This window comes from Ranitomeya imitator, chromosome 4 (assembly GCF_032444005.1).
Source record: "Ranitomeya imitator isolate aRanImi1 chromosome 4, aRanImi1.pri, whole genome shotgun sequence".
NCBI classification, from domain to species: domain Eukaryota; kingdom Metazoa; phylum Chordata; class Amphibia; order Anura; family Dendrobatidae; genus Ranitomeya; species Ranitomeya imitator.
The window spans coordinates 704538647-704551400 of NC_091285.1; the positions used below are offsets into that span (position 1 = coordinate 704538647).

The 12754-nt window shown below is 47.5% G+C and overlaps 1 protein-coding gene across 1 annotated transcript; it reads right to left on the reverse strand.

Moving 5' to 3' along the window:
* Nucleotides 1-9478: 9478 nt before the first annotated feature.
* On the reverse strand, nucleotides 9479-10432 carry LOC138674807 (olfactory receptor 6B2-like). The gene has a single exon (XM_069762623.1). The coding sequence runs from the start codon at nucleotides 10430-10432 to the stop codon at nucleotides 9479-9481; it is 954 nt and encodes a 317-aa protein (XP_069618724.1).
* Nucleotides 10433-12754: the final 2322 nt, after the last annotated feature.

A 12754-nucleotide genomic window follows, 5' to 3' on the forward strand; every position in this document is an offset into this window, starting at 1 on the left:
CAACACAAGATGGAGTAGGATAATTTTGATAAACTGTCTGGGTGTTGTAGTTCCCCATCTCTTTTTTTAATTTTGTTGCCCTTCTTTGTACTCGCTCTAGTTCCATTATATCCTTTCTGAGCACCGTGCCCAAAACTATACACAGTACTCCATGTGCAGAGATAAGGTACACCACCCCCAGACAGCTATAGGGATTCCTATTATAGGCTTTTTCCATTTTCAATTGAATTTCAATTGAAAATTTTCAATCTAAATGTCACATAGTCTGTCAGTATATGCACTGTTATGATCCGGTGACCTTTGAGCCGCATGAATCTTTCTCTGGAATAGGTGGAAACTGTACTGACCGCAAATCCTGAACTGACACCGCAACTAGAAGTAGCTGTGGGGTGTGCCTAACAAACCCTAGACACCTCGACACAGCCGGAGGACTAAATACCCCTATAGATGGAAATAGGAATTCTACCTTGCCTCAGAACAGAACCCCAAAGGATAGGCAGCCCCCCACAAATAATGACTGTGAGTTGGAGAGGAAAAGACACACGAAGGCAGAAAACAGGATTTAGCAAAAGAGGCCACTCTAGCTAGATAGGAAAGGATAGGACAGAATACTAAGCGGTCAGTATTAAAACCCTTCCAAAAATATCCACAGCAGATAATACAAAAAATTCCACCATCTAACTAAAGACGTGGAACGTATATCTGCAACTCCTGAGAATCCAACAAGACTGAGAAAATACTGACACAATCTAAGCTGGACAAGAAAAAACAAAAGAATAGCACTGAATTATAAAGCACACAGCATGTGTGCCACAGAAACAAAACCAGACACTTATCTTTGCTGATTTGGCAGCAAGGCAGGAGGAACCAGACTGAGGTCCAACACCTCCCAAGAACCATGGACAACTGGCAAGGACTAGTGAATCCTGCACACCTAAATACCACAGTCAGAACTGCAATCAGCAGATACACCTGACCAGGACTGCAATCCAGGGACAACTGCATTACCACCTACAACCACCGGAGGGAGCCCAAAAGCAGAATTCACAACAATGCACACCTTTTTTTTGAAAGGCCACAGAGGTTGCAACACCATTAAGCAAGAGGTGCCACTAACCAAGCACCATGAAGGATATCTCCAAACAAGTCAGAGACCAAGTTGTTGAGAAATATTAATCAGAGTTGGGTTAGAAAATATATCTCAATATCTGATGATCTCCAGGAGCACCATCAAATTCATTATCATCAAATGGAAAGAAAACGCTACCACAATAAACCTGTCAAGAGAGAGCTGTCCACCAAAACGCTCAGCTCCGGCAATGAGGGCATTAATCAGATAGGCGGCACAAAGACCAAAGGTAACCCTGAAGGAGCTGCAGAATTCCCAAGCAGAAACTGGAATAGCTATCCATACAACCGCAATAAACCGAACACTTCATAGCAGTGGCCTTTATAGAACAGTGGGCAGAAAATATTCCTTTACACACAAAAACTGTAAGGCTCATTTTGAGTTTGCGAAAAGACAAGTGGGAGACTCGGCAAATATACAAACACAAAAAAAAAGTTTGCACATCAAAAAATCTATTTCAGGTGAATGCTCACCACTGCTGGCAGGAGGAAAAAAAAAGCCAGAAATGTCTATATAAAGTGAAAAACTTTTAGAATTGAGAGTCCTCAGTGGTTGCACACTTTTTTGTGTTTCGTCACAGTTGCTATGAATTATTAGTCTTCAATTATTCTCACAAACTATTGTAATTTATTGATTTGTGATTCTCTCACAGCTTATTAATGATTGCCAGTTTTGTACTCTTGATTCTACACATGGTTATGAAAACTGAAAGGTTACCACCGTTTAATATTGAGGGAGGTGGGTTGACCGCCATGATGTATATTTGTTTTTAATTGTTTTTATTGTTTGTGGATTTGTGTGTCCTAATGTCCAAATAAAGCTATATATTTTATTATTGTTATCTTGATCTGAGTATTGAAACAGGTGTGCATGCGCAATTGTGTCTGGTCTTTTTTTCTTAGATTTACATTGTATTTTCAGGCACTGTGTGGCACCCCGTTACAGAGATTGACATGCAGAACATCTAACGGAGGTGCTCCCTAATTTCTCCCTTGAAAAATTTTACTTTTGGCCACAAAGGTAAATTCTATGTCTGGTGCCAAACTAGCAAAGCTCATTGTTAGGACTGGCGGAACGCACCAAGACAGATGATAAAGGTGCGTTCGCAGTCCGGGGTCCACCGTGCAGGTGAGAACCTGCTGCTAGCAATTAGCAGACAATATGGCGGTACACTAAAGTATACACGCGTGGGTTAAACCTCACCCAGCGTGAAGAAAGCGATCCTGTTAATTCACAGGACCGCAGTACCGCACTAGTGCGCGAGCAAGTGGTCAGCGGACTTAACCCCAGAAGGGATTGGAGCCCGATTAGACCCTTGCTGGCGTAACACCGCAACTGGGTGTGTAGAGAACCTTAAGCAATCTATGTGCACAAGACTGCGAGCGATGCCGCACTAACGGACGCCACTAACCACCCAGACTCGGGTATGGAAAGCGCAAGGCAGGCGCACGGCGCCGTACTGGCAGGCACAGCTACAGGACGCTGTGATGTGTGTTAGTGCTGTAGGCTAAGTCGGGCGCTAGGTAGCAGCCATACACCTTCCGCGAACAGACATTCAATAGGGTAGGGGTTTCCAAGGACGACTTGCACTCACAACATACACACATAAGCAATTGTAAAACAATACTAGCGCATGGCCGTGCGGTCATGCGCAGTTTATATAACAGCAGCACAGGAAGTGGCCACAGCACTTTTGCCCTTCTAGGACCTGCCAAGAGGACCAATGGAATGTGCTGCAGAGCCTGAGCACATGACCCTCGATCTCCAACGGGAGACCTTACGCTGGGCATGCTCAGTACATGCAGACAAGGACTTAGTCCCAGAGAAGTCCGCTCGCTGCTGACCAGCACTGACTTTAAAGGCAGAGACTGGAGAAGCAGCACTAACTCTCAGAACAGAGTGAGAATGAGCAAGACGCTGGGACCGACGTCCTTGCTGAGCAGGCTCCACTGCGGCTGGACAAGAATGGGAGACCGCAGCGGAAGTGGCTCGAGATTCCCCCTGTGCAGAAGCGGGAACTCGACCCCTAACATTACCCCCCCTCCTAGGGCCCCCCCCTCCTTGGGCCTCGCTACGTTCGAAGGCAGCAATGAGCTGCGGGGCCCGAATGTGCTCAACAGGTTCCCAGGACCTGTCCTCGGGGCCATAACCCTTCCAGTCCACCAAATAAAATTTTTTACCACGCACCACCTTGCACCCCAAAATAGCGTTCACCTCATAATCGTCCGTAGACGAACCCGATGTCCCAGCAGATGACTCGGAAAAGCGGGACATATACACGGGTTTCAAGAGGGACACATGAAAGGTGTCGGTGATACCCAGGCGTGGCGGAAGGGCCAAACGATAGACCACAGGATTAACCTGCTCGAGGACCTTGAATGGACCCAAGTAGCGAGGAGCAAATTTAGTGGACTCAACTCGCAGCCTGATGGTACGGGCGGAGAGCCACACCAAGTCGCCAGGAGCAAAGGTCGGGGCGGGGCGCCGATGAGCATCAGCGGAGGACCTCATTCTCTCCTTAGAGGCCCGAATGGCATCCTGAGTGCGGTCCCAAATATCCCGTGCCTCCACAGCCCAGTCTGCCACCCTGGAGTCGGCGGAAGACACGGGCATAGGCACAGGTACCCGTGGATGCTGACCATAGTTGAGGAGGAATGGGGTTTGTCCAGTGGAGTCGGCAACGGCGTTGTTCAGTGCAAACTCTGCCCATGATAGCAAGGATGCCCAGTCATCCTGCCTGGCTGAAACAAAATGTCGCAGGTATGTGACCAAGGTCTGGTTGGCCCTCTCTACCAACCCATTCGTCTCGGGATGATAAGCGGAAGAGAGATTCAACTCAATACTGAGAAGACGACAGAGCTCTCTCCAGAACCGAGACGCAAACTGGGGACCCCGGTCACTGACAATTTTGTCTGGCATACCATGTAGGCGGAAGATATGTCTGATGAACAACGCTGCCAAGGCCCGTGCAGAAGGTAACCGCGGCAGCGGCACCAAATGCACCATTTTTGAGAAATGATCGGTGATGACCCAAATGATGGTACAGCCGCGAGACTTGGGCAAACCCACAACAAAGTCCATCCCGACCATCTCCCAGGGCCTATCTGCCACCGGCAAGGGATAGAGCAAACCAGCTGGCCTTTGACGCGGAGATTTATTTTTGGCGCAGGAGACACACGCCAGAACGTAATCCCTGACATCCCGGACCATATGCGGCCACCAGTACGTCCTCGCCAGTAGCTCAGATGTCCTCTTTGTCCCAAAGTGTCCACCCACCCTGGACGAATGAGCCCAAGAGAGAACCTCCGGTCGCAAATTAATGGGCACAAAAGTCTTGCCCGGAGGCACAGACTCTAGCGATACCGGCGCCACGGTTCTCAGGCTCTCGGAAGGGACAATAAGCCGAGGCTCCTCTTCCTCCTCCTCAGTTGACATAAGGGAGCGAGAGAGAGCGTCAGCACGGATATTCTTCTCCCCGGCGAGATAATGCAGGGAAAAGTGGAACCGGGAGAAGAACAGGGACCATCTGGCCTGGCGAGAATTTAGCCGCTGGGCTGTCTGCAAATAGACCAAATTTTTGTGGTCCGTGTAAACTTGGAAGGGAAACCGCGCACCTTCCAGAAGGTGTCTCCACTCCGAAAAGGCCAACTTCATTGCTAGCAACTCCCTGTCCCCGATGGAGTAGTTCCTCTCCGCTGGCGTGAAGGTCTTGGAGAAGAAGAAGCATGGATGCTTCCGACCTTGAGCATCCTTTTGGTAGAGGACTGCTCCAGCACCAACGGACGAGGCATCCACCTCCAGTAGGAATGGCTTATCTACATCGGGACGATGTAAGATGGGAGCGCTAGCAAAGTGGGACTTAATAGAAGTGAAGGCCTTGGAGACCTCTTCCGACCACAATTTGGGATTCGCTCCCTTCTTGGTGAGGGCTACCAAGGGAGCCACCAGAGTTGAGAAGTGGGGAATGAACTGGCGGTAATAGTTTATGAACCCCATAAAGCGCTGCACCGCTTTAAGAGAATGGGGCTCTTGCCAGTCCATCACAGCCTGTAGTTTGGCAGGATCCATAGCCAATCCCTGGGCGGAGATGATATAGCCCAGGAAAGGTAAGGACTCCTGCTCAAACACACACTTCTCCAACTTTGCGTAAAGAGAGTTTGCCCGTAGGAGGTCGAAGACTCTGCCAACATCTCTCCGGTGGGAGTCAATATCTGGAGAAAAGATGAGAATATCATCCAGATAGACTACAACCGAGGTGGAAAGCATATCCCGGAAGATGTCGTTGACAAAGTCTTGAAAAACGGCAGGTGCATTACAGAGCCCGAAGGGCATCACCAGATACTCATAGTGCCCATCTCTGGTGTTAAATGCCGTTTTCCACTCGTCCCCCTCACGGATGCGAATCAGGTTGTAAGCACCCCGCAGATCTAGTTTCATAAACACTCTAGCTCCCCGAAGCCTATCGAAAAGCTCAGATATCAACGGCAAAGGGTACTTGTTCTTAACTGTGATAGCATTAAGACCCCTGTAGTCTATGCATGGACGTAGTTCTCCATTCTTCTTCTGCACGAAGAAGAACCCTGCCCCAGCAGGTGACACTGACTTCCTAATGAACCCTCTTGCCAGATTCTCTTGTATGTACTGAGACATTGCCTCCGTTTCCGGGAGAGATAATGGATAGACTCGACCCCGGGGAGGCTCAGCACCAGGCAAGAGATCGATAGGACAGTCATAGGGGCGATGGGGCGGAAGGGTCTCCGCCGCCTTCTTGGAGAACACGTCTGCATAAGACCAATATTGCTTGGGGAGAGAGGATAGATCTGCGGGTACCTCAGTAGTAGCAACCTGAACGCACTCTCGGTGACACCTACCCCCACATGATTCACCCCATCCCAGAATTCTGCCTGAGGACCACTCGATGTGAGGAGAGTGGTACCGTAGCCAAGGTATCCCCAACAGGACCTCATCAATACCCTCAGGAATGACGAGTAGAGAAATAATCTCCTTATGGGATGGCGACAGGGACAGAGTAACAGGGATGGTCTGATGTGTTATCTGTGCGGGGAGTGTCGACCCATTCACCACTCGTACCGTTACTGGTTGGGATAGCATAACCAGGGGTATTGCGTGACGTTGGGCGAAGGCAGAAGACATAAAATTGCCCTCCGCCCCAGAATCCACGCAGAGGTCTACCGAGTGGGAGGATGAGCCAAAGGTAATTGTCCCCTTAAAGGACAATTTGGAGGCAAACGTCGCAGTGTCTAGTGCACCTCCACCTACTACCACTAGACGCTGACGTTTCCTCGACCGCTGATGACATCTGGTGGCAAGATGTCCTGACTGTTGGCAAACCTGGCAACCCTGGAGTGCACGAGCAGTCTGGGACTTAGATCCCGCTCGTGACACCACCTTAGGTTCCTGAACCTCAGGAGCCTGAACTGGAGATTCCAAAGGTTTGGCGAAGGTGGGAGCCAGCCGAAACCTCTGCCTACACTGGGCTCGCTCTAACCTCCGCTCGTGAAAACGGCGGTCAATGCGAGTAGATACTGCTATTAACTCCTCCAGTGTGGCGGGAATCTCCCTAGTGGCCAGAGCGTCCTTAACGTGGTCAGCCAGCCCCCTCCAAAATATAGGGATAAGGGCTTTATCCGACCACTCCAGCTCAGATGCCAGAGTGCGGAAATGGACGGCAAAAAGGCTGACCAAGGACGAGCCCTGAGTCAGTGCCAACAGTTGGAGCGCCGTGTCATGGGTGACACGAGGTCCAAGAAAGACCTGTTTCAGAGTGCTCAGGAATAATGGAGCACTCTGCACCACATGATCGCCAAGCTCCCACAGCGGCGTAGCCCACTGCAACGCCCTGTCCGACAATAAGGAAATTATAAAGCCCACCTTAGCCCGCTCTGTAGGGAAACGAGAGGCCAGAAGCTCGAGATGTATTGAGCACTGACTCACGAAACCCCTACAGGACTTACTGTCACCAGAAAATTTCTCTGGTAGCGGGAGGCGAGATAGCGTCGGTACAGGAGCGGCAGTGGACAAGGTAGCTGCAGCCACACTTGCAGCCTGAACAGCGACAGCAGTAACATCCACAGCTGAGGTTGAACGCTCAAAAGCCGCCAACCTTCCCTCCAGCTGCTGGATGTACCGCTGTAAACGCTGATCGTCCGCCATTTTACTAGCCAGACCCTGGCGCTAGTATTCTGTTAGGACTGGCGGAACGCACCAAGACAGATGATAAAGGTGCGTTCGCAGTCCGGGGTCCACCGTGCAGGTGAGAACCTGCTGCTAGCAATTAGCAGACAATATGGCGGTACACTAAAGTATACACGCGTGGGTTAAACCTCACCCAGCGTGAAGAAAGCGATCCTGTTAATTCACAGGACCGCAGTACCGCACTAGTGCGCGAGCAAGTGGTCAGCGGACTTAACCCCAGAAGGGATTGGAGCCCGATTAGACCCTTGCTGGCGTAACACCGCAACTGGGTGTGTAGAGAACCTTAAGCAATCTATGTGCACAAGAGTGCGAGCGATGCCGCACTAACGGACGCCACTAACCACCCAGACTCGGGTATGGAAAGCGCAAGGCAGGCGCACGGCGCCGTACTGGCAGGCACAGCTACAGGACGCTGTGATGTGTGTTAGTGCTGTAGGCTAAGTCGGGCGCTAGGTAGCAGCCATACACCTTCCGCGAACAGACATTCAATAGGGTAGGGGTTTCCAAGGACGACTTGCACTCACAACATACACACATAAGCAATTGTAAAACAATACTAGCGCATGGCCGTGCGGTCATGCGCAGTTTATATAACAGCAGCACAGGAAGTGGCCACAGCACTTTTGCCCTTCTAGGACCTGCCAAGAGGACCAATGGAATGTGCTGCAGAGCCTGAGCACATGACCCTCGATCTCCAACGGGAGACCTTACGCTGGGCATGCTCAGTACATGCAGACAAGGACTTAGTCCCAGAGAAGTCCGCTCGCTGCTGACCAGCACTGACTTTAAAGGCAGAGACTGGAGAAGCAGCACTAACTCTCAGAACAGAGTGAGAATGAGCAAGACGCTGGGACCGACGTCCTTGCTGAGCAGGCTCCACTGCGGCTGGACAAGAATGGGAGACCGCAGCGGAAGTAGCTCGAGATTCCCCCTGTGCAGAAGCGGGAACTCGACCCCTAACACTCATTACCTGAATAACACCATCCACACAATGAAATATGGTGGTGGCAAAATCATGATGTGCGGATGTTTTTCAGCAGCAGTGACAGACAAAATGATCTGAGTCAAGGGGAAGATGGATGATGTGAAATGCAGGGATATTCTTGGCCAAAACCTGTTTGTCTGTCAATGATTTGAGATTAGGACAGAGGTTTCACCTTCCAACAAGACAACAAACCAAAGGGTACTGCTAAAGCAACACTTGAGTTTCAGGGTAAACATGTAAATGTTTTGGAGTGGTAAAGTTAAAGCCTAGACCTTAATTCAATTGAGAATATGTGGTCAGACTTGAAGATTGCTGTTCACCCAAGGAAATATCTAACCGGAAGGGACGGGGTGGGGGCGGCACGGTGGCTCAGTGGTTAGCACTGCAGCCTTGCAGAGCTGGAGTCCTGGGTTCAAATCCCACCAAAGACAACATCTGCAAAAAGTTTGTATGTTCTCTCCGTGTTTGCGTGGGTTTCCTCCTGGTACTCCGGTTTCCTCCCACATTCCAAAGACATACTGATAGGGAATTTAGATTGTGAGCCCCATCGGGGACAGTGATGATAATGTGTGCAAAACTGTAAAGCTCTGCGGAATATGTTAGCGCTATATAAAAATAAAGATTATTAGTATTATTATAAGGGAATGGAGCAGTTTTGAATTGAGGAAAGGGCAAAAATCCCAGTAGGCAGATGTCAAAAGCCCATAGAGACTTATCCAAAGTGACTTGCACCTGTAATTGCATTAAAAAAGAGGCTTTACAAGTTACTGACTTTAGGGAGGTGAATATGTAAGGATCCTGAATTTTCAGATATTTTTTCCTATTTATTATTTACTTCACAAAAATAAAACCAAATATTCACAGGTGTAGGCATGCTCTTTACATGAACTGATGCAAACCCTCAAAAAAGAAACAGTGAAATTCCAGGTTGGGAGGTAGCAAAACATGAAAAATGCCAAGGTGTGGTGCACACTTTTGCAAGCCATCTGTTTCTTCAACTTCAAAAAAATCAGGCACATCATGGCTTGTGCAAAAAGAGCCCTATTTTTACAGATTGTCATGGAAATTCTGCACAGTAGGCAACCCTGCCACTAATTCTGTAGATGCAAAGATTCCAAATTATTCTATAGATTTTTGTCAATAAATAATTACATAAAAATTATTTTTTTCACAGCTTCAATTATTTTTTGGTTCTTAAAACTGTATATTATAGGATTGATGAAAGGAGTAAACACGGTGTATAGCAATGATATCATTTTACTGATGGTTGATGATTGTCCTTTTGCTGGGAAAACATAAACGCTGAACATTGTCCAGTAGAATATGGAGACCACAGTGAGGTGGGAGCTACAGGTGGAGAAGGCTTTCTGTCTTCCAGTATTGGATGGGATCCTTAATATGGCAACAATAATCTTGGCATACGATGCTATTATTATTATGGTTGGAATCACTATTATGGGAACACCCAACAATGTGATTTCGAGATAAACAATGATTGTGTCGGAACAAGCAATGCCCAGTAGAGGATTCATGTCACAGAAAAAATGGTCAATTATATTGGGCCCACAAAATGTTAACAATGCTGTTACAACAGTTGTAGGGACTGAAACAGAGAATCCTAAACTCCAAGAAATGAAAGCCAACTTCATACAACAAGTTCTTGTCATTATAGAAGCATAACGGAGGGGATTACAGATGGCCACATATCTGTCATATGACATCACTGCGAGGAGAAGACATTCAAATGTTTCTGAGGAAGAAAACAAATAAAGTTGGGTGAAACAACCAATAAAAGTAATGGTCTTCCCATTGTATAAAAAGAGTTGAAGCATCTTAGGAACAATATTTGTGGTCAACAAGATGTCACCGATAGATAATTGAGAGATAAAGAAGTACATTGGATTGTTGAGATTCTTGCTGGTGGACACCAGGGTGATGATTAGGAGATTTCCACATATTGTCCCACAGTAAACCAATAGGAATAGGTAGAATAGTAAAGTTCCCAAACCTTTGCTTGCTTGAAATCCTAGTAGGAAAAAAACTGTGACCACAGTAAGATTTTTTTCCCTGTGTTTAAAAGGAGAGAAGAAAAGGCAGAGCATTATTCATTATCTGTCATTAATAAGTCATATACTGGTGCTTCTCACAAAATTAGAAAATCATCAAAAGTTACGGTAATCTATCCCACTATGCAGATCTCTTCCTTCAGAAGTATGTCATGGGCCTAGACTCGTATCTTAAACATTCCTCCCACCTCATTGATTCCCTTCAAAGAATACTGCCTATTCCTAATTGACTTCTTGTCACAATGGATGTTCAAGCGCTCTATACGAATATATCTCATGATCCAAGCATAGAGGCAGTGGACCAATTCCTTTCCACTAATGCCTTACTGACCCCTCTTCAAAGGGAATTTCTAAAAAATGATATTCGTTTTGTGTTTAATAATAGTGTATTTTCTTTTGAACGTTCCTTCTTTCGCCAGGTCAAGGGCTGCACGATGGGGATGAGATTTGCCCCCAATCTTTTCATGGGGGCATTTGAGTCTCTCTTCAGTTCGACCTGGCAGTGGCAAAATAGCCCTTTACCAACACTTCATAGATGATCTGTTTATTATCTGGACTGGCACAGAGGAGGGAGCTCTTGAATTCATCCACAATCTAAATTTGAATACCCGGGGCCTCCATTTCACAGCTACTACCTCCACCACGTCCATCCAATTCCTGGATCTGTTGGTACATGTTGACAAATTGGACCGGTTTTCCACCACCACACATTTTAAAGAAGTAGATGTTGGGTGTCGAGTTCCCGCCGCTGCACATGAGGAATCTCGAACAACCTCTGCTGCAGTCTCTCATTCTCCAGCCGCAGTAGAGATTGCTCAGCAGAGACGTCGGTCCCAGAGCCTGGCTCAAATAGACACTGCACATCTGGTTACTGCTGGCCTTCCAGGTTCAGCCATTATAACCAGTATTGTTCAGCGGCGAGCAGGCGCTCCTGGGACTAAGTCCTGCTTTTCTCCTTCTGACCATGACCAAGGGAAGACCTCTCATTGGAGGTCGGGGGTCACATGCTCAGGTCCTGAAGCAGCTCCTATTGGTCCACTAGGAACGTCCTGGAGAGCTACAACTGTAAAAGGTTTGCATGCCCGCACGGCCATTCGCTAGTATAAGCCTGTTATCGTGTGTGTGCTTGTATGCCTGTTCTGGTGATTGCTCCTTAATCATTCCCATTCCTTGTGATGTTGAATGCTTGCTAATGTTGGAGTTAACAGCACATTGACAGGGCTAACCTATACACAGGAGAACAATCTGTACTGTGTCTAACCAGCAATGAACGCCAGTGCGGTGCTGCACGCACTCTGTGTCGCTATCTTCTATTACTCCTGACAATCGGTCAGTGTAGGGTTGGAACTCCCGCTTGATCTCTGCATCTGACTCAGGACATCGTCAGGCATGGGCTCAAAAGCCACCGAGGGTCAGAGTGGGAACAATCACCAGCATAGTGGGGATGAATTGCAGGGATCCCACTAGTATTAATTTGCTACTCCTTGTGACTGCTATCCAGGCACAGCGTTTCCTTTATTCCCTGCGACTCTGTGTTTATATGGTGCCGCCATTACCTAGCAACAGGTACCACTCCTGCATGGTGGACCTCGGGCAGTGAACGCACCTTTACTATCGTTATATTTACTCGGTGCTTTCCACCAGTCCTAATAGTAGATGTGAACAGTTACCTTAGCTTTAGCAGTGGTCATCTGTATTGGCAAGATTATGAGTAACAAAGCTGCTTGTTCTTCTGGTACGGATCTAGGTAGATGGAGTTTTGTTACCACTTTCAACCAATCCTGTGGGTTGATTAAGAAGCTCCTTACCAAGTACTGGTTCATCCTGAAAGGGGACCCAGTTTTGTCCAAGCATATTCCTCACCAACCTAGAACGGTATTCCGCAGAAACCACACGTTACGGAACCTTGTTGCACCTAGCACACCACCTTGAATTCAGATTCCCTACCCTCTCTCCCAATTTTTCTGAACCCTGGTTGTTATGCATGTAGAGTCCCCAAATATCTTTGCTGCATCTCCATTTTAAATGGGGTACATGAATTAAATCCAGCACTGCAGGTACCTCATATAAAATTAATTTTCATGTCAACTGTCAGTCCAAGTTTGTGGTATACCTGATTGAATGTGGTTGCGGCCTACAATATGTAGGTCGCACCATACAAACAATGCATGCTAGGTTGAACAAGCTTCAACAGAATATCCAAAATGGCTTTCTCCTGCACAGCCTTTCTAAACAGTTTTTAACTGTGCATAAAAAAAATTCCCAAAACTTTGAAACTACCGATTATTGACCACATACCTGATACCGTAGCTGATCGTTAACCAGTCAAATTAATAGAGAAAGCTTTTGGATCTTCAA